We start from the raw sequence: 25,444 nt of genomic DNA on the forward strand, positions 1-25,444 counted from the left end.
AACCTCATCAGTCCGGACATCCTCTGGAACTCCAACACGAACTCTCTTGGGTGGTGGAGATGGTGATGAGATGCTCTGTGATGGGCGCCCCTGTGTGATTTCCAAAGGATCAGGCTTGTGGCAACTTCTGCCTGGAAGCTTCTTTGTTTCAGTGGCTTTTGGACACCAAGTAGCTTGCAGTCACAACGGTAAATCAACCATGCGTTGACAACACCAAGCATGATGGCTTGCCAGAACAGGCAGAGATACCACCTCCGTGACTTCATGTGGTACTTGTACCTTGCAATGCAGGCGTCAAGCAGGTCAATACCCCCCATGAATGTGTTGTACTCCTTCACAATGTGTGGCCTTTTAACCTCAACAAATGCCTTGCCCGATTTGCTCCAGCGACGGACTGTATCTTGAGGCTCAGTTGCACAATCCGATTATTAAGTGATGACGTGACGAATCCTACTTCCGGGCCTAAAGTAGTCTGCGTTTAATATGGCTTTTGTGTTGTTAACATGTTTAATGTTTTGCATTTTCTTCTATTTAATCTCAAAAAGCTCCTAAAACAGTCAGTGATCACTGTTGACCTCCCTCGGCTTTTATTACCGCTAATCATTTATTTAAGCTCAGTTTTTAAAACCTTAGGATGTAACTACAGCCCAGCCCATGCAGCAGTATATGAATGACTAACCTCGTATTGTGGATGGATTATCTCAGTTGTTCTCCTGGCTGAAGTTTGGTCCTTTTACAGCATCCTGCCATGCGATTACATTTGTTCCTGACCACCGAGAACACTCACGTTAACTTTTATCGAGTGGAAAAAAAGTTAGCTTGTTTATATTATGCTAACATAGCTGTGTCGCTAGCGGTCACGTAGCACATCATTATATACCAGCTAGCCCAACTTCAGTAACCCTACAAACGTCACTGCTGTTTAGTTTTCTGTCTTCATTTATGCTGGAAGTGATAACAGAGCTGTACGTTTTAATTTGTTTCCAAAACCTCGCAGTCAGGACATGCTATATTGTATTTAGATAGAAGCTAGCGAGCTAACTTCCTGCTAACTTCTAACTCCGTTAAATGTCATAAATTCCGTTTTCATGGATGCCTGGATGTTAAATGTCATAGTTACACCTGGTAGAGCAGAACGCTGATCATTTTATTAAAGATGAAAGACTTAAGACAGTTTTTCAACTCTCAGTAATGCCATAGTGATCGTTTGATATATGGACCTGCAGCGGAGTTTAGACCCAGACACGGCTAGTGACGTCAGACTGAACAATCGGATAGGATGAGATGAGGGTAACAGATTTGTTGTCATACCACTTCACAATAACCATGCTCTCCTCCTTATTCACCCTGGCATCAACAGATCCTCTGCCTCTCTGGGCAAGACTTTTTTCATCTTCAAGCTGATAACCTGCTATGCGATTTCCACGAAGTGTTCCTACAAAGTAGATCTGTCGTTGAAGAAGTGTGAGCACAAGTGGGGCTGAGGAGAAGAAGTTATCAGCAAAAACTTTGTAGTTTTGCTCAGCTGGCAGAGTTTCACACAACTTCACCACAACATCTCCTCCAATCCCAAGTAAAGTCTTCTTCCCAGTACCACCTTGATAAACAACAAAATCATGGAGCATACCAGAGGATGAGCACCAGGCCCAGATTTTCAACCCCCAGGGTTGGGGCTTTCCCTTCACATACGGCCTTATTGGGCTGTGTGTCCCCTTGAAGGGTACCATTTGCTCATCAACAGAGTGAATCACTGGATTCACTTGATTCATCACTCTCCACGTCTTTGTGGGGGATGTAATTAGGGTCTTCAGAATCTTCATCTGAGCTACTTTCACATCCCTCATACTCACTGTCCTTTGCAGTGATAAACTCCAGCGGATCTTGAACACTATATTTTTTCTTTTTATCCATTCTACAAAAGACTGAAAATGACAAAAAATTGGGGGTAACTGAAAAACGCCTCAACAAAGTTAAAGTAAAGTTCCATCACAAATTTAGGTATTTTAATAAATTAGTTATGCTTGAATTTAGTTAAATATGACTGAGAATTAACAACAAAGAATACATTTACTTAAAATAACTGAATGAGCTAAACTGACTAAGCTAATGATCAGCTTTTGTCTTTTTGTGACAAATATGTCACATCAGTTTTTTAAAGAAAATTTGGAGTTTAATGCCCGATGTGACATATTTGTCACAGCGATATTTAACAAACTGATTCTAGATCAAATTGTTTCAGAAATATTACCAAACTAGGTTACAAGTGACCTATGACATCTTATCTAAAGTTTAGAATTGCTGAATGAGTAAAAGCTTACCTTTGCAAAAAGAATAGAAAGTTTTTAAAATTAGCATAGTGATCTCATTAGCTAACCAGGTGGACCAAGACTTTGAAAATGGTGTCTTGAACACCCAGAGTGCCTCACTTGTCAGATGACTGAACTAGTTTGTGCAGTAGATGTTAAACCATTATAAATAGTTTTTCTCTAAGTGTAAAGGGGCGGTGACACCAGTGTCACTGTGGGTCCTTAAGGGTTAATAACATTATTAATATATTTCATTACTACAGATGTCCTTCTGAAAGTGCAGCAAGCCCCAAAAGTGTTACGAAGGGATATAATATGATCCACAAGCATAAACTACGATGTACAGATGTATACAATGATTTGTGCGTAACGTTTGAGGACTAACAAATGCATACACCAATGCAGACACAAATACAAAGCAATCTGACCACACGTAAAACTATTTTACAAATGTGTACATCCAAACCTGATAAAGATTGTGATTATTTACGGAAAATATTATAAAGTTCAGCTTCACAAATCATATTGTCTTTCAAAAACTGTTTTTACATACAAATGTCTAAGACTACATGGAATATTCCTCTCGTTCACTACACAACCTTAGATACGTGTGTGGTCTATGGCTGATATAGACCACATCACATGCCCACATGGGCTTTTGAGACAAATTTCACAGTGCCAGCTTCAAACAGATCCATGTCCACGTCCATGTGTAAATACAGAGGAATACAGAAGAAGCCCATATGTCCCAGTTTTATTTGTGACCCCAGCAGATAGCTGACTCTGGATCTGCCAGAGGTTTCTTCCTGTTAAAAGGGAGCTTTTCTTTGTGTTGCCAACTTTTTGTTGTTAGTTTTTATTTGAATGACATATATGCCTTGCAGTTAACAGGTTCGTGAGGCAACTGATGTTGAGAGTTGGCTTTTGAATATAGTCTGCTGTTTAGTTTAGATAGATTGGGATTTGAGGGGCAGATACATTAATCAACTACGATCAGTGTTATATTATGGATCTGTAGTATATGATTCAGCAGCAAACACAAGTCTGTTAAAGTTAAGCTTCCCCATCTTCCCCACAATGCGTTGTGCAGTGTCTTTACCTGACAATATAAAGGCCTGTTAAGTTGTGATTTGGTGCTCTATAAATCACATTTTTTGAGAATGTCTGAATGTCATATGTTTAACCAGATGTTTTGCCAACAGTTCACAATAATTTTTCAGTCATATTTTAATGCCCCCTGTTAACAGTGGTAAGAAATCTCTTTACCTTGATTATATGGTTGGAGTACCCCAAGGATCCTTACTTGAACCACTTTTATTTTCTTTATAATGATTTACCAAATGTTTGTCAGAACATTATGTTAAATTTGGACCACAACATTCAAAATATTAAATGTAAATATTAAATTTAAAAAACTGTCACTCTGCTCATGCCTGTTTATTTATCTATTCTTCTGTTATTAATTGTTATTAATATTTTATGAATAGTTTTTTTTTTTAATTCAGAGATATATGGTCATCACAGCCACTACAAACACATGCTTAATCAAACAGGATGCCGGACATTAAACAGAATATAAGGTGTTCTAAATGAGCTCCAGCTGGTGGCGGTAATGCACCAGTTCAACTGTGTGCCAACGGCCAGTTAACAGCACGAAGAAGAAGACGACGAAGAAGAGCTGCTCTGTTGCCGAGAAGAAACCAACGCATTTCGTAGCCATCATTCGTCAACATGCCTGGAGTTCTAGGAGTGATTGCCCGCCGTGCTGCTCCTGTCCTGAGGGGACACGTCGTGGCTCAGAGAGCCAGCATCTACACTAGACCAGCGAAGGACAAGATCGGCTCCTTTGTAAGTCTGATCTATCGGCGAACTACATTTGATATGTCGCGCTTAAATGTGTTAGCAGCTATGGTTTGTCCTTGGCTGACGAGGTCACTGTCTGTGCAGCGGTCGGAGCTTAATGTATTTTTTGTTCTGACTGTAAGTGGGTTTTTTTTAAATATAATAAACTAATCTGAGTCTCTATAATGTTAGAGACTCCAGGGTGTAACGTTCCCGCGTTACATGGGGGGCTTTGGCGTCGCGCTTTGACGTGCTGTAGGCCGGTCGTGCGCCTCAATTTATGTAACCTTGCGCGGATCTCGTGGGAGGCGCGGCCGGTTTTAAGGTGTCGTTTCTGTCAGTTTAAGCAAGTGTGTAGAAGATCGGAGACTATCATATCGTATAGAGGGAGGTCTTACAACCTCCCTCTATACAAGCTTGAGACTCGTTTTCTTTTCAAGAAACTTTGAAGTAAACTTTCATCTTTTTTAAATCTTTCTGCTCACTCCAACTTGCGACGAGGCTGTTTTTATGTTCGCCGCCGAAAATTATATCAACTGCTGGCCCCAGTATACCCGAAGTAATGGGGCCATTAAGGCCGTTGTAGTAGTCGTTTCACTTATGGCAGCAACCTTGCTATACCTGCCATTAAGGCGCAGGAAACCACTGCAGTATCCTCCTGAACGATAGGTGTCGCTGGACGATCTGTGTTAGTGTTGTTCCCTTGTCATCATAAATAATGTTGTTCCAGGTTCAACATTGTAAGTGACCAATCACTTGCAATGTGAAAACAAAAAAAACAAACGCCTTCAAAAAATCTACTTCACTTGCGAGAAGAGAAACCGCCTCTGTAAGGACAATATGTATAATGCTTACCGTTTACTAAAGAAAAGTATCCTGAAATTCAAAGAATTCAAGTTCCTGGATCGGCGGACAGAAGCGGTTTCTATTCTCGCAAGTGAAGTAGATTTTTCAAAGGCACAAAAGGGGGACGTCACAACAATGTGATTGGTCACTTGCAATGTTGAACCTGGAACAACATTTATTATGATGATGAGGATATCAGATCATCCAGGTGTTGCTACCCAGACAATATCGCCACATAAGCACTGATATAGGAGGAGATGAAACCAAGACTTTCAGTGGTTTTTTGCAATGTTTCACAATCTGAAGTTTTCAAACTGCTGAAACATCTTCCTCTGTATGTCAGAGCTTCTGAGCTGAATTAGCATAAAGCCTCTGGGGTCAAGGGTTTTGACTACTTTTGATTTTACCTTTTATCTTTCACTTTTAAAAACTGTTGACTTTTCCTTGTTTGGTATCATTATTTTCGGTACAACTGCATGTCTGAATTTACCTGCAGGATGCCAGCCCTTGAGGACTGTAGTTGCTCACCCCCGTTTTAGAGTAAAACACATCGATGAAATTTTTTACAGTCAACGACATTGATTATGGCAATGAATCGTTGCAGCCCTAGTGTCTGGTTTCAATCCGATCTTTAAGTCTGACGTTATTAGCTGTTTCTGGGTCCAAACTCCACTTCAGGTCCCAAAGTCAAACGAGCACTGCGGCGTCACTAAGAGTTAAAAACTGTCTAAATTCTTTCATCTGTAATAAAATGATCAGCGTTGCTGCTTTACCGGGTGTAACAATTAAATTTAACATCGAGGCATCCATGAAAACAGAATTTATTAAATTTATCAGAGTTAGAAGTTAGCAGGAAGTTAGCTCGCTAGTTTCCACCTAAACATGATATAGCATGTTCTGACTGAGAGATTTGAGAGAATTCAAACGTACAGCTCTGCTATCACTTCCAACATAAATGAAGACAGGAGTGATGTTCGCAGGGTTACTGAAGTTTGCTAGCTGGTATATAATGATGTGCTATGTGATCGCTAGCGACACAGCTATGTTAGCATAATATAAATACATTAACACAGTGAAGCTGGAGGATACACGCTATGCTATGAGTGCTATGAGATGCCATGTTGAATTTCTAGCGACCAGTATGAGAATGATAACACCAAATTTAACAAACCTGCTCCCCAATCACACCTCAGAACTTGTAACGCCAATGAGTCACATGACAAAGGGGAGGGAACATGGCTAAATAGGGGCAATTTGGACATTCTCCCTTAGGGGTATACTCACTTTTGTTGCCAGCAATTAAGACATTAATGGCTGTGTGATGAGTAATTTTGAGGGACATCAAATTTACAGTGTTATACAAGCTGTACACTGATTACTTTACATTCTATCAAAGCTCATATCTTCAGTGGTGTCCCATGATAAGATTTAATCAAATATCTACAAAAATGTGAGGAGTGTACTCACTTTTGTGAGATGCTGTACAACTCCATAAGGCCCTAGTCCTTCTCAACTCTGACTGCAGCTATCGATTACTTTAGTGTTTGAGTAATCTATTGGTTATTCCATGGATTAATTGAGTAATGGGATAGGAAATACTTTTTTACTTGTGACGTGAGCAAAGAAAAAGAAAATTCAAATTAGAAAAGAAACAGGTCTTCCAGAATGAACTGCTCATTGGTTTCCATTATAGAAATTGCAGTGTTGAAACATTTAACTGCATACTACATTTGTCAGAAAAACAACTCTTTGAGTGTATGTGCTGCAGTGAAATTACTTTTTTTTTTTTTTTTTATAAAGAAAATATTTTCCTAAATGCAAAAATATGTAAACATTCAAAGTCAAATAAAATGAGATGTATACAAAATTGAGACATTGGCATGCTACAGGGCTGTGTGTGAAGCATCAATGAATTTGAGGTTTGTTTGTTTTTTCTATAGTTGAATTATTTGAGTTACTCAATGAATTGTTGCAGTACCCCCCCCCCCCCCCCCCCTTAAAAGAGAAAGAAGAAAAAAATCTCTTGTGATAGTGCGGGTTCACAGCTGACAATGTGCCCTCTCTTTCACCTTCTGATGTCCAGGAAACTGCTGTTGGACTGGGTATATTCTCCCTGACCATCCTGGGACCATCAGGGTGGATCCTGGCTCATCTGGAGGACTACAAGAAGAAAGAGTAGCATGGCCATTTTAAGAGTTTACTTGGCATGTTCAGTGTCCGTGTTCAGTGACAGCTTGGGACCATCACATTTATTCTAACTGCAGAGACGCTTATGGAACAAGTTTTACCGTTTAACTCTTCTACCTCTCTGACAGTTCCACTCCACATCCTAAACACAGAGCAACTTCCCCCAAGATTGTCTCTGATGCGTTGAGTTCATGGATATCTGTTGGCATTCCTCACAAGAAGTATGTTACAGAATTAAATTATAAATGACAGTTACTGTTTCTGTGTATTTGTTTGTTTTTGATGAAGGTTTTACATTAACTTAAAAAAAAGGAAAATATATATAAGACTAGTGTATATTTTTACAGGGGCAGTGGTAGGTAGAGTGGTGGCCCCATGATCGGATGGTCGGGGGTTCGATTCCCCTGAACAGCTACCCTGAGGTACCCCTGAGCAAGGTACCGTCCCTACACACTGCTCCCCGGGCGCCCAGTGGCTGCCCACTGCCTCACTGAGTGAATGGGTTAAATGCAGAGAGGGATTTTCCCCACGGGGACCAATAAAGTACACTTTCTTCTTCTTTTGTGAGTGGGATGTTTCCCACCTACTCTGGGGGTAAAAAGAAATCCCGTCACGAAATCTTAAAAAACAAAGGTATAAAGAGTGCTTCAGTTTTACTACACCTTAAACATGAGCAATGACAGGTTTGTGAAAGAACTTTTACCCAACCTTAATTTATCCCAAATACTTGTATAAAAACTCCTTACACTGATCAATTCTATCATGCTGTATAATACTTCATGATTACAGGTTTTATTAGAGTTTAATCTTTTAAGTTTTAGTGGCTTCTAAAGAGAAGTCAACAGATGTTTCCTCGGGTTATTTGAGTTGCAGAACTGATCAGTGGTTAGTCCAAGTTTCACTTTAGCACGAACATGTTTTACCAGGAAAAAACACATTTGCCACTTTAGAAGTCTGCAAGAAGTTTGTTCTGTAACATGGTTATCAGTCAGATGGGATATATAGTTGGGGAAAAGCTTTATTTGATCTCCTGCTGAATTTGTAGGCTTGCTTACTTAAAAAGAAATGAACAGTTGATCATTTTTATAGTTGTGATTTAGTGGAAAGAAAATGTCAACCAAAAATCCAGAAAAACACTCAAAAAGTATCCACTGATTTGTGTATCATCAAATGAAATGACTATTTAATTCCCCAACAACCCCGTCAGAGTTCTGGCTCGCAGTGATGGGCACACAGACCATAATCAGTTACAGATGTTCCTGATCGCGACTAATTATTATGAAGCACACCACTCCACAGAATCAATTTCTTCCATTCCACACGCCTCTGTGTGTCCAACGATGTAATTAATATGCGACACGAAAGCTCCAACCGAGGTGGACGTTGAAGCAAGAAAATACCTGCTGCTCGGTCTGTTGGCCATGTACTGTGAAGTCTTGGATGAAAACCTCCTTTCCTCAGCCAGAAGACTGAAGATGGATCTTCCAGCATGACGATGAATCAAATTATAGTGCCAAGGCAACAAAGGAGAAGCACTTTAAGGTAATGGAGCGGTCAAGCCAGTCTCTGAAACACATAAAGGCTAATATACACCGAGCCCTGCTAGAAATGACACTATGTCAAGCTTAGATTTTTAAAAACATGTTCAGCACCATCTTCTGTCAGTACAGCACGTCACATCATGTGGTTGGTTGTGGTAATAGATTTATGTTGGCAAACTAGTGATAGGATCGATAACTAACAAGACTAAAATCAGTTTAAGGGGATCACATTCGTGGTGCACCTGACTGCAACGGTGAGTTTCATGTTAAGAAAACCAGGATATACTGCCCACTGTCTGTTTAAATGGTACATGTAGCACTTTTGTATTCTCCCAGAGCACTAAAAGTATTTTACACAACATGCCACAGTCACTTTCTTCAGCTTTAAATGCTTACTATCTAACATTCACACTCTGATGGATGCATCGGAGAGCAACTTGGGGTTAGCATCTTGCCCAAAGATCTTTGGTACACAGACTGGGGGAGCCAGGGATCGAACCGCCAACCTTCTGATCAGTAGATAACCAGCTTGACCTCCTGAGTGGCTGTTAGTTGTTTGGCTAGTTGGACTCAAACAGGAAAATCCAACTGTTAGTTGTAATGTTGGGGTTTGTAAAGCACTTTATAAATGAGGACTGTGTAGAAGAGACGCTTTACACGTGTAGCGTTTCATGTCCTCTTTAACCTTAAAAAAAGCTGTGGAGGGGGAGGAGTTCGCCAAAATGCCTCCTGAGATCTGTGCAAACCTGGTGATCAACAACAAGATCACAAACATCTTACCACTGTTCTCGCTAACAACCTGTCTGCGCCAAGTACTAAGTTATGTTTTGTGATTAAAACACTTAATTCACTCAATGACATATGAATCAGTTTATAACTTGTGTTTTTTGTGAGTGTGTGATTTTTAGTTGATATAATTTCTCTCTCCATTAAAATGAAACTCCCTTCAAAATGAGAGATTCTTCATTAATTAGTGTGTGCTCTGTATGCACTCACATAAAAGAGGGCATTTGATGCACCATTTAACTCTTCAGCACAAAGTGGATTGTGTTCTGAGTACTAACAGACTTTGCTATTAAGCCAAAAGCATAAAAAATAACAGCAAAATGCAGCACAGTATCCCAGTGTGTGTGTGTGTGTGTGTGTGTGTGTGTGTGTGTGTACACATATTTTACAAATTAAATAGAGTAAACAATAAATAAAATATAAAAATATACAGAGTTGAGACATGTGCAATCCTAAGGTTTGGACACACACACACACACGTAGAAAAATATTTAGTATACACATCCAGAAACGCATATACTATTATATATTGTACATATATTTATTAGTTTCAGATGTAGCCATTCTTGTATTTTGCTTGTTTACATTGTTGTATTTTGCACAACTCTGTTGCTTGTGAAGCTCGCACACAAGAATTTCACTCGCATGTGCTGTACCAATGTACCTGCACATGTGATGTGACAATAAAAGTGATTTGATTTGATTTGACCTTTGACTGTACTGTACGTGGTTGTGGACAGATGGCTACAAAATCTCCATGTACACAAACTAACTTTACTGGATCCCATTTATGTAAATCTAAATTTGGTCTCACGTTTTGCGGAAGCCAATGTGCTCAGCCATTCACTCTGCTTGATGTCAGCACTGGATGCTACCATTTAAATGTGAAATCAATTAGTGCAGAGGTGTCAAACTCAAATACACAGTGGGCCAAAATTCAAAACTGGAACAAGGTCGCGGGCTAACGTTAATATTTATTGAAAAAAAAAATCTTCCTCCAGATATAAGAATGAATCTTTTCTTATGGACTCAAACAAGTTTTGCTGAAAAACTGAATATGGAACAAGCAAAGCTTAATACTAAACAATATATATATTAGCTGTATAATACCAGTAGGCCAGCTCTAATAGTAATTTGGTATGGCTTCGCGGGCCAAATGTAACTAGGCTGCGGGCCAAATTTGGCCCGCGGGCCAGAGTTTGACACCTATGAATTAGTGGAACCACAAGTTGTCTTTTCTTCTCATTGTTTCTGTTGAGTGTAGTAGTTTCCACATTCAATGTCTCCTATGTTTGATGCTGGGAGAGGGAACAAACCCTCTGGGTTGGGGGTTGTGTAAGTCCAAGCAGGTCTTAAAATCTGCCAAATGGCAGATTGTGAAAGTTGTTCTTATTCTTTCTATGGAGAATTATTTCTTAGCTTTATTGTAATCAATAAAGATATAGTAAAAGAATTCTTGAAAACAAACTTTCTTACTGGAAAGCCTAATGAGTACTTCCAGGTGATGTTAAAGAATTACCTCGAGCTAACATAATGGTCACACAACAGTGAAAAAACTCCAACCACGTGGGGCCCGTGTAAATGTGGAGGATTGCATCAGAACAGTTATTAGTGTCAGATTTTTGGCAAATGAAAACTTCAGATCATCAACAATAAATGGTAAATGGCTTGTATTTGTATAATGCTTTACTCAGTCCCTAAGGACCCCAAAAGCGCTTTACACTACATCCAGTCATCCACACATTCACACACTGGTGATGGCAGCTACACTGTAGCCACAGCTGCCCTGGGGCGCACTGACAACGTGATGTTGGATTTTTGAGGCGCAGGTAAACACGGACTGTCACCAGTGCTGTTGACCAGCAGGGTAGGAGATCCACTGAGGCAACGCCTGAGAAGTCAAAGGAAGAAGATGGTGTTGAGAAAAGACTGCCAGCATTATTCAGTGTAAGAAGAATATTCAAGTTGTAACACTGCTGCTAGTGTTTCGATGTAACATGTTTTGGTCCACGCGGACTTCCATATGTTCCACACGTATCAGCTGACGGGCAGATGATCACGTGACGATCACCTGCTTCCTGGTCTGACAAGCGACAGATTTTGCAGGTAACCTGTGTTATCGCTCTAATGTTAGACGCGTGTTAGCTGCGGATTTGTAATTCCCGATCCTGTGCGGAACATTTCCGAGACTGTGCAGTATTACGTGTACACACCACTACACGTGAAATATTCCGCTCCGGTCGACTTGCTTCACTTGTTAGCATTAGCAAGTACTTCCGATCATTTACTAAAGTATAGTTTTGGACACTAATGACTGTTTGTCATTGGCCCTTTCTGCATAGGAATACAGACAGATTGTTCAGATACAAATATTTATCGGAGGAGGCATTTGAAATAAGCTAAGCGCACACTTGGTAGTTTTTACTTTTCCAACTTGTATTTTTCTCACACACACTCAGTGAGAGCTTACTACTATGAGGCTGGTCATTCTCGACGACTATGATCTGGCCAGTGAGTGGGCAGCAAAATACATCCGCAACAGAATAGTCCAGTTTAAGCCTTCTGCTGACAGGTTCTTTACTCTGGGCTTGCCAACAGGTGAGTAACAACAATACCCATGTTGCGAAAAATGAGTCCTGCAATGTGAAGTCTGTGTTTCCCCTCTAAGTAGGATTTGTCTCATTTCTCACAGGTAGCACTCCTTATGGCTGTTACCAGAAGTTAATTGAATACTACAGACATGGTGATATTTCATTCAAATATGTGAAAACGTTTAACATGGATGAATATGTCGGTGAGTTAAAGGATAACTGACTCAGCTTTTTCCTCAGTATTAGTTGTGCAACTCTAAGTGGGCTCTTTGGAGAAAGTGTTTTTGAGGTGGGGTCGTGTACTGGGAGACAAAACCAGAATTTCAGCAGTGTAAACTAGCAGCTTTGCAGCTGGCTCAAGTCTGGTGACAGTGTGTTAACTGTGACTAATGAGCTGCATTAAAGTTGATATGTCACAGTTGACAACAGAAACAAAAATGTTACAGCCAGTTTTAAAACGGGCCCACAGACGTTTATCATCTTATCAGTAGTGTTACAGCATCACAGGCTCAAATCAGAACCACTTGATTCTCGGTTGTAACCCTCAAACACTTACCTAAAAGCAGATAACGCATAAAAGGAAATGGCATCAAAAGAGTTTGTTGCTCTATAAAAAGCTCCCCATAAAGCTTGGATATCATATTTTTCATCACTGATTGGAGAAAATAGACAAACCGTGGGTTTGTCTTCAGCTCTGTATGCAGGCTGATAACGAGTCGGTGCTCTGCTGAGCCAAACATTCCTTTAACCTTAACTTGAAATGACCTTCTTGAAATTCCTCATAAATAAAATTTTAACCATTTGGGGAAAATATTCATAATTGATACTTGCCTATTGATATTTATTTAGACTCTTTCTCTCTGATCACATCCTCCACTGTGTCTATTAGACCCCATTCCTACAATGCTGCTTAATGCCGCTTGCATGTGCAGCACCTATGCCGGGGCCTCGTCTCGGTAGGACGTGCCCGGCCAGAACAACTTATCCAGGAGGCGCCAGCCTTAGCTGTCTCCTTTCGATGTCGTGTAGCGGCTCTACTCTGAACCCCTCCTGAAGGACTGAATTTACCCTGTTGCTAAGGGGAGCCCATCCACCTTTCAGAGAAAGTTAGTTTCCTCTGCTTGTATCTGCGATTTCATTCTAATAGTGTTAACAGAAAGATGAGGCACAGATGAACAGATTTATGCAGCCGTCTCGCACCAGATGGCAGGAGACACAATAATTTAGTGGCGTTGGGCATCAATTAAAATGTTAACAAATCTCCATATTAGCTTATCTTAATTGGATCCCTGTTAAATCCAGAATTTAATTTAAAATCCTTCCCCTTGCATACAAAGTCCCATTTTTTTATGTTGAGGACCTCATAGTACCGCATCACCCCAACAGAGCACTTTGATCTTAGGCTGCTTAAATAACCTCATGATCAGGTTATGTGTTCAGCTTAGGTGTCAGTGGTGACTTAGCCAAGTAAAAAGAGACAGTTTCATGACACAGAAACATGTGACCTCGAGCTCAGAACTGCTCACTAAACCATTTATTTCTCATTGTAGTCCACCATCAGGCTTAACAGGACTAAAATACTCAGTAGCTTTGGGCTAGCAGTAACAGAATGTACTAACATTAGTAAGTTGTATGAAGAGATTTTCATCAAACTGAGTGATCAAGAGTGATACTCTACACGATTAGTTACTTTGAGCTATTTATTTCTTTTTCATTCGGCTTTTCTTACTAATTTCACTCTCAGTAAACACGTTTTTGCTGTTCAGGTCTACCTCGTGCTCATCCCGAGAGTTACCACTCCTACATGTGGAACAATTTCTTCAAGCACATTGACATTGATCCAGCCAACGCTCACATTCTTGATGGAAATGCACAGAACTTGGAGGAGGAGTGTCAGGCTTATGAGCAGAAGATCGCTGAAGCTGGAGGAATCGAGTTGTTTGTTGGAGGTCAGACGTGTGGCTTTTGATATAGATTGCACAGCAGTGCTGCGTGGTATGCAAACTATTTGTGAAAGTGTTGTGACTGCAGATTGTGGCTGTTTCACTACATTATTATTATTATTGTTGTTTCTATCTCTGCACAAGTGGAGTGGCGTTTTTCTGTTGGGATATTATTAATATAAGTAATACACCAATGGTATACAAAGAAATAAAAGATAAACCCAACAGCTAAAACAATAAAAAATCTATTCTTGGCTTCCTTTTTTTTCGATTTGGAGTTCTAAGCTTTGGCATGACTTAACCTTTGATTAGAAGGAAAACCTGCTAGCTTAGAGTAAACTGTACCTTTGCCACATCTCGTTCGCTGTTATTGTGCAAAGTTGCCTGAACTCAAGGCAGTTGTTCTTTTCTGTGCTTGAGTCGATCACAGACAGCTCCTCATTTGAACTGTTTTTTTCGTTTCTTCATCATCCATCAATATTTACTCTTCTTGAATGTAGCAATGTTTATGCTAACGTGCTAGATAGCATTACTTGTGTGCTCAGTGGCCAGATAATTTAATATATGGTCACTGGGCACACCGGCTGTGGCAAACTCCTGTGAATAAGCGAGCAGCCAAAAATAGCTTTATCGTTACAAATTGTTTGGTTTACAAATTCTGTGTTCCATGTTGTTTGCTCTGTTGTTAAATTTGCATTATGTAAGTAAGTAAGGTTTATTTATTAAGTGCTGTATGGCTGAAGCAGTTCATGATATGTGGAGTCATGTGACCGTGGAGGGCTCTGAAAGGATCACTGAAGTCCGCATGTGTCACATGAAGCCTCGCAGCAGCATTGTGAACCATCTATAGGCAATCCAAAGATGATTTGCTCAGGCAGAGGAATAGCAAATGACAGTGATCAGGGCGAGATGAAAGCATGTGTAATCATTTCCATTTGACTTTGAGACACAACATATTCACGACGGATGCAGCAGCGCCCCCTGCACAGCCATCCCGCCCCCAGACAGGGTTTAGGAAAGTGGGGTGGAAGAAGACCCACCTGCTCTCCTCCCGGCTTGTCTGTTATAAAGTGGCCTGTTGGTTGCATGTGTTGGTTTGCCTTAGTGTATGAGGTGTTAAGAGTGTGATTGAGGGGATAGATGCAACACAAGCACGAGCACTCGATGCGCCTCTTAAAGCCCTCGAGATCTGAGGTCCACATAAATGCACTGTACTTTTTAAAAAGAGGGTCAATAACAGTCTGATTAAAATGCGTAGGGACACAGCCAGGCGTCAGAGAATGAGTAATTCTCTTATGAACTCAGGGTCAGATGGCGTAAGAGCTTTTTGAACAGTAAGGTTGGCTGATTGTGGCAAATAAAAGGTTTGAATTCCCTCGGCCGCTGTAGATGAAATTAGAAAAATATGTCGCCCTCGCATCTTTGTCTGTGTTGTTAAAGGAGTGAAGTAGTTAGAAAACTGTGCAAAATTTCACCGTTGCAGCACCTACTACTATGTCATAGGGATCAATTCATTTCATTTTATGCTCTTTACCACATGCTGTTGAATTTTGTTCTGTAGGTATTGGTCCTGATGGTCACATAGCATTCAACGAGCCTGGCTCCAGCCTGGTTTCCAGAACGAGAGTGAAAACCCTCGCAAAGGACACCATTGTGGCAAATGCTCGTTTCTTTGGCAATGACCTCTCCAAGGTTCCCACAATGGCTCTGACTGTTGGTGTAGGAACTGTCATGGATGCCAAGGAGGTCAGATTAAAGGGCACTTATTTCAGTCCTTTTTTTGTCCTGTTTACACACTTTACATGCAAAATATTTGCACAAATTTTACCTCTTGTGTGTGTAAAGGCCTTAAGAAAAGCCAGCACGCAGAATTTTGACAGCGAATATTTTACCAGCTGATGTTTATTGAGACTGTTTCTCTTCTGTAAGGGCTACTCCGTCTCAAGTTGCAGACATTTTCTACTCGGCCGTCTCCAGTTTGTACAAAAATGTTATCGTGCAAAAAATTTGAACATAAATAATAAGTGCTGTGAAACTTTAGCTTCATATATCAAATACTTGTCAAGATGTACTTTTTGAAAAATGCTCCACTGACCTTCTTTCCAACCCTTTTAAACTGCAAAAGTTTGAACATTACTATCTCCAAACTTCCAACAAACCACTACAAACTGACGTTTTCACTAGTCTCTCTCACCATTAAAGACGAATCAGGATCTAATTTGGGATAGGTGCATTAAAAACAGTGTCTATTGTATTTCATTTATATATGAAAAAAGTCCAGCACTCCTGTCACGTACTCGATCACACACGAATAACAATTACAATATAAAGTTGCTTGAATAACCATGGTTGTGGCTGCTGCTAAATATAGTCATTTCAGTACAATAAAACTTTAACACACTTTTCCTCTGCTCAGGTGATGATTCTTATCACGGGAGCACACAAAGCTTTTGCTCTCTACAAAGCCATAGAGGAGGGAGTTAACCACATGTGGACAGTATCAGCGTTCCAGCAGCACCCACGCACCATTTTTGTCTGTGATGAGGATGCCACCTTGGAACTCAGAGTCAAAACTGTCAAATACTTCAAAGGTACCAGTCACTCCTGTTGTGTGTGCCTGTTTCTAATACCTGCTTATTTTTAACTAAAAAGCTACAGTGCAGGTAACTGATTAGAAAAATGCTAACTGACTTAAATGTGTACCGTAAGTACAGGTATGTGAACCAAAAGGACTAAAATGTCATCCTTAAAGCGATCAAACAATTTAGCTTTAGCTAACAAATGATAAATGGGCTGGTTCTTATGTTTCTCTACCTGACTGCTTTATACAACTTTCCTCATGCAACATATTTAAATATGTTGAAAAATGCAAAAGCTTGTAGAATAAAATCAACAATGTGTGGAAAACCTTAACTAGTACATTTTTTTTAACACACTTGTGTTTAAATTTAGCTACACAAATAGACCGAGAGCTGCAAACTTACATATTTACTTATATATGCTTAGCATTAGATTAGCATTAGCTTAGATATTTGACAGGCATTGAGTCCACATCCCAGCAGTTTGTTTTACTCTTTTCATTTTTGTTGTAGGTTTAATGCATGTCCATAATAAACTGGTGGACCCAGTGCTCAGCATAAAAGACCAGTAAAGGAGCCAGTGAATAAGGAAGACAACTGAAGGTTGTGACCAATGATTTCTGGATTCAACATCTGTTCCACGTCTGAAGAGCTGGTGTTTGAGTCCTTAACTGTGCATGTTGCTTATTCAGAAACTTACTTTGAATGTTATTCTTTTCAGACTGTTACTGATTATTAGTGAAAGGTCACTGTTCATTTATGTTGCGATGTAGTTATAACACAAGTTTACCTATCCGAGGTGTTTTGTTTAATCTTTAACTAATTAAAACTAGTTAATGTTTAACTCGTTTTTTCAGGATTACTTTTTTCTATAAAGTAAAGACCATAAACAAAACGCCCAAATTTGTTTGGTGGTTGAAGCGAACCTAGACTCTTTGTCCATATTCATTCCCAAAGTAGAAGGCAACAATGTGCGGACAACAGTTCAACAAAAGAAGCAAATGTGATGTGTATGTTGGTCAAATCTTGTCAACCAAATAAACACTGTACATGTAGATATATTTTAGGGTCCTCGTCAATTAATTAAAGAGAGCCTGTTACTGTCCAACAATAATTATCGGTCGGTGGATTTGAGTGTCTCACATGTGGATACTGTGAGTGGTTTTGAGGTGATGTGCCCAGTGTTTGAAGACTGAGATATGGTTTAATGCTCCTGTTAGAAAACCTTCTGTTGGGATGATTTTCTTTCACACTGCCAAAGAACAAAAATTAGTGTCAAAGTGAAAAACTCCACCCAGTTTTCTTTTACAAGGGGTTCATAACATGTGTCCCAGACATGTAAGGTGTTGGTTTCATACACTTACTGGACGAGTGTGTATTCCTATGTAATTAATTAATGCTGTTACACCTGAGTGTCCTGAAATGCAGTGTGACTGCAGCATAAATTAAATTTGTCCTAACTTTACTTGAAACACATTCTTGTATATGTGCTTCACAATAACGGCTGCTTGACTTTTTGCTTCATGGTAAAATGGCCTGCATTTGTATAGCGCTTTTCTAGTCCCTAAGGACCCCAAAGCGCTTTACACTACATTCAGTGATTCATGGATCCGTCTCACTTGGATGTGGCCTTAGAAGGCAAGGGCCTGTTTCGTAGGTGGCCTATTGCCTAATCTGATTACGCCTCATAGCAGGATTTTACAAATGTCCAAAGCCTTGGGTTGGGCTCATACATCAGTTTTGATTTGGTGGGGATAATTAACAAAAGTGACAAAACATATTTTTATCACAGCCCTGATCACTTGACCATATATTGATACATACAAAACTACACATTTATACCTGAACATTGATATCACCATATGGGAAGACAGAATCACAATATAATGTCGGCATATATGTCATGATCTTGGTCTAAGTGGTCTTGTGTACCCCTACCACACGATGTTCACAGTGATTCTACAGTTGTTTACCAGCAGAATAGTGTAATGTAACAAGATGATTGAACTGAATCTGTGTTTTTTAAGTAAATTTGAAGACTATTTTTAAAAAAAATGTATTTATTACACCCAAGGTTTTATCATTGATATTGGTTCTGTCTGTTGGACTTTGGGAAACACATACATAAAATGAAACGATATGATATGATACACTGCTGCTCTGTCCCATATAGCCAGTGGTGTCAACCAAAGGGAGAGGAATTTATTGCCTTTGGGAGAGCAAAGAAGAGGATCCCAGACTTATATCTGTAGCTGCCTTTGTTGATTTACATAATTTGTTTAAAGAGCAAACCAGCAAATGACCCAAAAAATGGTGTTAATGGGTCAAAAACACTTGGCCTAGGTGTTGCCAGTGTCAAATCAAATCACTTTTATTGTCACATCACATGTGCAGGTACATTGGTACAGCACATGTGAGTGAAATTCTTGTGTGCGAGCTTCACAAGCAACAGAGATGTGCAAAATACAAGAATGGCTACATCTGAAAGTAATAAATATATGTACAATATATAATAGTATATGCATTTCTGGATGTGTATACTAAATATTTTCCTACGTGTGTGTGTGTGTGTGTGTGTGTGTGTGTGTACACATATTTTACAAATTAAATAGAGTAAACAATAAATAAAATATATAAAATATACAGAGTTGAATATGTGCAAAACAGTGGCATTACTGTACAGTGTGGAGTGCATAATGTTAAAGTTCCAGTAGTGAAGCTGAGGTGTCTATGACGTGTTCAGCAGTCTGATGGCCTGATGGAAGAAGCTGTCTCTCAGTCTGCTGGTTCAGGACCGGATGCTGCAGAACCTCCTTCCTGATGGAAGCAGTCTGAACAGTTTATGGCTGGGGTGACTGGAGTCCTTGATGATCCTCCCCGCTTTCCTCAGGCAGCGCTTCCTGTAGATGTCTTGGAGGGAGGGAAGCTCACCTCCAATTATCCGTTCAGAGCACCGCACTACTCGCTGGAGAGCTTTGCAGTTGTAGGCGGTGCTGTTGACATACCAGGTGGTGATGCATCCAGTGAGGATGCTCTCAATGGCACAGTGATAGAAGGTCCTGAGGATGCGGGGGCTCATGCCGAATCTTTTCAGTCTCCTGAGAAAGAAGAGGCGCTGCTGCGCCTTCTTCACTGTTTTGTTTGTGTTGCCCTAACTATAAGCTAAAACTATAAGTTTTAAACCTAATCTTAAAAGTAAACAGGGTGTCTCTTCCTCTGAATCCAACTGGTTCCCATTACAACTTTTAAATATGCTAGCAACCACAAGTAAGAGGCCAACAAGTGCTCAGCATCTCTGGGAACTCCTTCAAGACTGTTGGAAAACCATTTCAGGTGACGAAATCCTGAAGCTCATCAAGAGAATGCCAAGAGTGTGCAAAGCAGAATCAAAGCAAAATAATCTAAAATATGAAGCATGTTTTGAGTTATTTCACACTCTTTTGTTTACTGCATAATTCCCCATGGGTTCATTCATAGTTTGATGCCTTCAATGTAATTATTCATGAAAATACAGAAAACCCATTAAATGAGAAGGTGTGTCCAAACTTCTGACTGGTAGTAGAATAGAATAAACCTTTATTTTCCCACAGATGAGAAATGTGGGTGTTACACAGCTTTTATAGCAAGGGGAATATAAAATATAAAAGGAAGACACAAGGTGGTCCTATTTACATAAGCGATTGAAGTTCGTACATACAGGTAACAATGTACAGAATATGTATAGAAAAACTGTACATAACTATATATAAAATGTACAGTGAAACAAGCTGATGAGTAGGATGACCATGTTAAACTGTGTAATTTAGTCGGACAGCTGCTGGTAAGAATGACCTGCGATAGCGCTCCTTCCTACACTGTGGGTGCAAAAGTCTACTGCTGAACGAGCTGCTCAGTGCTCCTGACCAGTTTGAGTTCCCCCCTGTCCCTCTCTGCCATTCCACCACTCCAGCAGACCACAGCATAGAAAATAGCAGACGCCACCGCAGTGTCGTAAAACGTCCTTAGGAGTGTCCTGTTCACCCCGAAGGATCTCAGCCGCCGTAGCAGGTGGAGACGACTTAGACCCTTTTTGTAAAGTGTTTGTGGACCAGTCCAGTTTGTTACTGAGGTGAACACCCAGGTATTTGTTCTCCTCCACCATTTCAATGTCCAAACCCTGGATGTTCACTGGTGTAATAGGAGGTGGCTTCTTGCAGAAGTCAGTCACCAGCTCCTTCATCATGCTGGCATTGATGCAAAGATGGTTCTGTTTGCACCAACTGACGAAGTCGTTGATGACCCCCCTGTATTCCAGTTCGTTTCCCTCCGACACCCGGGCCACAATGGCGGCGTCATCCGAGAATTTCTGGAGATGGCAAGTGTCCGTGTTATAACTGAAGTCTGCAGTGTACGGGGTGAAGAGGAAAGGGGCGAGCACTGTTCCTTGTGGGGCCCCCGTGCTACAGACTACCACCTCAGGCACACAGTCCTGCAGCCTCACATACTGGGGTCTGATTCTTATATAGTGCTTTCCTACTCTCCTGGAGTTCTCAACACCACATGCCTCATACACCCTTTCACACCCACTCACATCACTTCTAAACTCAAGTGCAAACTAACCAACATTCACACTCCGATGAACGCATCGGACGGCAACTTGGGGTTCGTATCTTGCCCCAGGATATTTGGCGTGCAGGCTGGGGAAGCCAAGGATTGAACCACCAACCTTCCAATAAGTAGCTGATTTGGCATTATTTGAACTGAATTAAATTTCTCTCACTGGAGCCGTTAATGTGGCAGTCCTTTTGAGATGCAATTGAGAAGCTTTTCCAGCAAGACACTGCTGCCATTGCTGGTCAGTTTGATGCTGTTGCTTTGTCTGACTTGTCAAAGCTGGCTCAGGGTTGCGGGATGAGCATTCTAAGCAGAGATGCCCAGACCTCCCTCCTCAAAGTCATCTTCTCCACTTCTTCTGGTGAGACACTGAGAGATGCTGGAGAGATTATGTGAACCATGACACATAATCTCTCCAGCATTTCTTGAGCTTCTTCCAGGGTTTATATTTCCAAAACACCTCACCTAAGAACCACCCTAGTTAATGTCTCAACCACCTGAACTTGTCAAGAAACCAACAGAATGATGGACCTGTTTATTTATAGACTAAGTGGACAAAGAAAATCCTTGTCTGTGATGCTGTGACATCATCAGAGAGATGACAAAGATTTTACAGGTTGTCCAAAGACATGCAATCAGTCACTAAAGCTTACAGGGATCAGAAAATGCTGAGAAGTATACACAGAAACAGGTTAATTCCAGTACTAGACTGGCAGAAATCAAGCAAACCCTACATGACTGAGGCCTGACACAATGATCTGATGATGACTGACTGTTTGCTTCAGTCTTAAGAGGCCAGAATAATAACCTGATGAGCAACGGGTGAGCTAATCAGCTGATCTCTTACAGGTGAGCAACCGACAAGGAAGTGGAGAAGCCTAGGTCTTGGTCCCCCACATTATAACTGTGTTCTGTGGGAAACAGGCGATGAGAAAAGAAAGCACAGGGCTGCATTTTATCAATCATTCTCTGGGACAACACTGCATCTACCCCAGAACCTGAAGCATCGACCTCCACAGTGAACTGCAGAGAAGGACCCAGTTGAGCCAGAACAGGTAAAGACGAAAACCAATGCTTAAGGCTTCCTGGGCTGAAGTCAGGTTAACGGAGCAAAGATTTTTGTATAGATCCTGATTTTTATTCTGGCCCTCACCACCCGTCACCTTTGGCATAATAAGACTTTGAGATAATAATGTGAATAACAAGATAAAATAAGATTAACAAGAGGAACCCAGAGTCTATAGCGCTCCTCTTGGCAAAGCAAATGTGTATGACACAACAAAGTCCAGAAGTGTGCTCCTGAAACTGCCGGACAGGACAAGTTTAAAAGAAAATAGATAAACAATTTTATATAAGGAATATCATCAACAAAATATTCAATTGCATAAACAACAAGTTGTTAACTATCACAAGAAGCATGGCTAAAAGTAATTGTGTGACTGGAATAAATACACGAATTCAGTGGCAGGCTATGAAATACTGATTGAAAAAACATGGTTAATACTGACTGACAGTTTCTCACATGATAAACATTAGTGAGGTTTTCCCACTTCAACATCCAGTCATGTAAAACCATTGGAACCGTTTTTAGGCACTGATTTATTTTGTCACAGTGTATTGAGATAGTAGCCACAATACAGTATGAGCAACAATTACAGAGAATGGCACTGTATCACAGATGTGTGCTAGATGTGTTAATATGGCTTGAGTAGAATGAACATACAGCTCTATACCAGTCTTCCTCTCACAATGCTCATGATCACACAACATGCTTTGAGGTTTCTGGGCTGAATGAAAACAGCACTTTTTTTTAAAATGAGCTACTTTACAAAACAATGCTGTGGAAAATATTATTCAATCATTAGAGCAAATATTTAGGTAATCATTCCAGGTATTTGTAAGCAATAAACATTTGTTATATTTGTTTTAATAAATAAAAAGCATTGGAATCATCTTAAGTTACAAGAGGGGTGTGTTGAAGCTGTGGCGAATGAAAGACCATCACATTTTGTAGACCCTGTCTCGCCATAGACAAGCTATCAGTGCTAACACTAAAGACACAGCTTTGACAAAATGCACACTTTTTTATGAACGATTAGTAATCAAAAGCAAAATATCATTTTATCTCATCAGCACTATATTGAAATGCAATCTGTGGTATTTAAAAGCACTGTCATGATGAGCGTCAGGCCACAGTTTGGTAAACCATGTATGTCATTTCCTTTTGGTACAGTAACAGGATTATAAGGCTGCATCAACTTCTGCACTGCATTCTTTCAGCTTTTAATTATTTTGACCTGAATCAGCAAAAATGACATATTTGACTTCTATAGAAGATCAGAGACTTCTGCTTGATTTTTGGTTTCAGAGCTCGAACGTCATTACTAATGATCTGTTATCTAATTATTTACTGTTTTGTTAATACTAATAATTGCAGTAATCCTTATTTTACATAATTTGGTTCGATCAGTGACGGTTAACTAGAAATGAACACACTTTAACAATAACTACACTGTCAATGTTTGCATAGTTTACCACTTCTTTGTCTTCTTTGAGAATGACATGTCTATTGACACCTTCGAGCGAGTAAATCATCTTCATGTCACCTTTGTCAGAACAACTGTGTTATGGCTATAAGGAAACGCTATGGGCAAGGTTAAGACTACTGTGCATGGAGACCTGATTACATTTGCAGCCCCCCCCCCCCCCCCCCTCCCCCCACAGCAAAACAAGACATGCACAGAATTTATGCAAAGAAACTAAAGTGTAACATTTATACACAGTATTCTACTAAATGTCATTTAATGTTTCTTTGGTGTATCTGAAAATGCACTAAACTATTATCTGTAGTTTTCTTATGGGAGAGTTTGCTGTAGCATATCTATTCATATTATCTCCAAGTCTGACGTTTTAAAGAATAAGAATGGTCTGCCTAGCAATATAAAGCGACTGTTGTTGTAATTTGGCGCTTCATGAATAAAACTGAATTGAATCTGACCTTTGTTTTAATCTCTTTTTGCTTTACCAGTTCTATGCAGACACATAGTATGCGCTAGCATAACTAGTATATCTGTGAAGGTTCTCAGTCATCCAGGTCGTCGTAGTCTTTGGAGCTCCTTAAACCATAACTAGTACATTTATTAAGAATGAGTATTTTTAGGAATGAAAGCTGCGTCCTTCAACAGTTACATGTAATTCTCAGTATTTTTTCATAATGCTGTGAGTTCATTTCAGCACTTTGTGTTTGCACATTTGTTAAACAGTAGGAAATTACCCAATCCTAAATGTATTAGTACACACAGTCATTGTTTATATAAAATCCAATATCTTAACACTGGCTAACATCACCACAATTGCGTAGTACTGAGCCCTTTTAAAAACAAAGTTTGAGCTTCATGATTTACATTATTTGTCGCAAATTAAAACTGCAGCGCTTTTTTTGACAACACTGAATCCAAAAGTAGTTCTTTAACAGTGAATCTTCAAGCAAAGGCACCGCCTTCTCTTTCCTCTTCTCCATCTGACATGTTTCTGTTGGTGCTGAGCACGATGGTAGGAAATGCTCAGGTACTGGCCATCAGGTATACGCTATTTTCACGAGGCATTGTGGGATACTTTGATGGCATCATGAAGAGAAATCTGTCTTAAAATGGTTACGAATGCGTACAATATGATCCACAAGCATAAACTTAGACTTACAAATGTGTGCAGTGATTTGTGTGTAACTTTTGTGGACTCACTAATGCGCAAGACACAAATATGAAGCACGTGAAACTATTTTACAAATGTGTTTAAACCAAATCTGAATAAATACTGATTATTTTTCCACAACTTATTACGTTCAGCTCCTGTGTGGTCACATTGCTTTGTGTCTGTATGTGGAGCCGCACTTGTGAGTCTGCACAAGTCCCACAGAAATCGCTGATTTGTAAATCTTAGTTCACGCTTGTGGATCATATCACAACTTCGTAACACTTTCAAAGGTAACTTCTCTCCGTACTCCAGACAGCAAATGAGAAATTTACTGTACAGTCCAATATCCAGCAAGTAGTGAATGATTTTAGCCATAGCCCTAATTTTGATTTGAGTATTGCAGAACAACAGAAGTCCAAAATATTAAGATCATCATTTTGAGAACAGGAGTCCAAATTTCCACTGGCGTGACTTAAACAGGGATATATGGTGAATGGTGCTTTCTACCTCACTGCAAAATACATAGCTACAAGATTT

At 40.0% G+C, this 25,444-nt stretch overlaps 1 protein-coding gene across 3 annotated transcripts; it reads left to right on the forward strand.

Annotated features, from left to right (window-relative positions):
• The first annotated feature begins 11,314 nt into the window (after nt 1–11,314).
• On the forward strand, nt 11,315–17,682 carry LOC113012419 (glucosamine-6-phosphate deaminase 2). Of its 3 annotated transcripts, none has more exons than XM_080293479.1 (7): nt 11,315–11,455; nt 11,968–12,106; nt 12,201–12,302; nt 13,866–14,048; nt 15,604–15,788; nt 16,459–16,633; nt 17,135–17,682. In XM_080293479.1, exons 2-7 carry the CDS (start codon nt 11,983–11,985, stop codon nt 17,191–17,193), a joined length of 828 nt encoding a protein of 275 aa, XP_080149605.1. In that variant the 5' UTR covers nt 11,315–11,455; nt 11,968–11,982; the 3' UTR covers nt 17,194–17,682. The 3 variants fall into 3 exon arrangements, with proteins under 3 accessions (XP_080149605.1, XP_026008412.1, XP_080149606.1); XM_026152627.2 differs by lacking the exon at nt 11,315–11,455 and adding an exon at nt 11,475–11,614; XM_080293480.1 differs by lacking the exons at nt 11,315–11,455; nt 12,201–12,302 and adding an exon at nt 11,475–11,614.
• Nucleotides 17,683–25,444: the final 7,762 nt, after the last annotated feature.

The sequence above is a fragment of the Astatotilapia calliptera genome, chromosome 19 (genome assembly GCF_964374335.1).
Source record: "Astatotilapia calliptera chromosome 19, fAstCal68.1, whole genome shotgun sequence".
Classification (NCBI taxonomy): domain Eukaryota; kingdom Metazoa; phylum Chordata; class Actinopteri; order Cichliformes; family Cichlidae; genus Astatotilapia; species Astatotilapia calliptera.

Bases quoted from the DNA above. Each gene is read 5' to 3' on its own strand.
- LOC113012419 (XM_080293479.1), top strand. From the start codon at position 11,983: ATGAGGCTGGTCATTCTCGACGACTATGATCTGGCCAGTGAGTGGGCA. The intron at 12,107-12,200 runs GTGAGTAACAAC...CATTTCTCACAG, and splicing joins TACTCTGGGCTTGCCAACAG to GTAGCACTCCTTATGGCTGT. The intron at 16,634-17,134 runs GTACCAGTCACT...TTTTTGTTGTAG, and splicing joins AACTGTCAAATACTTCAAAG to GTTTAATGCATGTCCATAAT.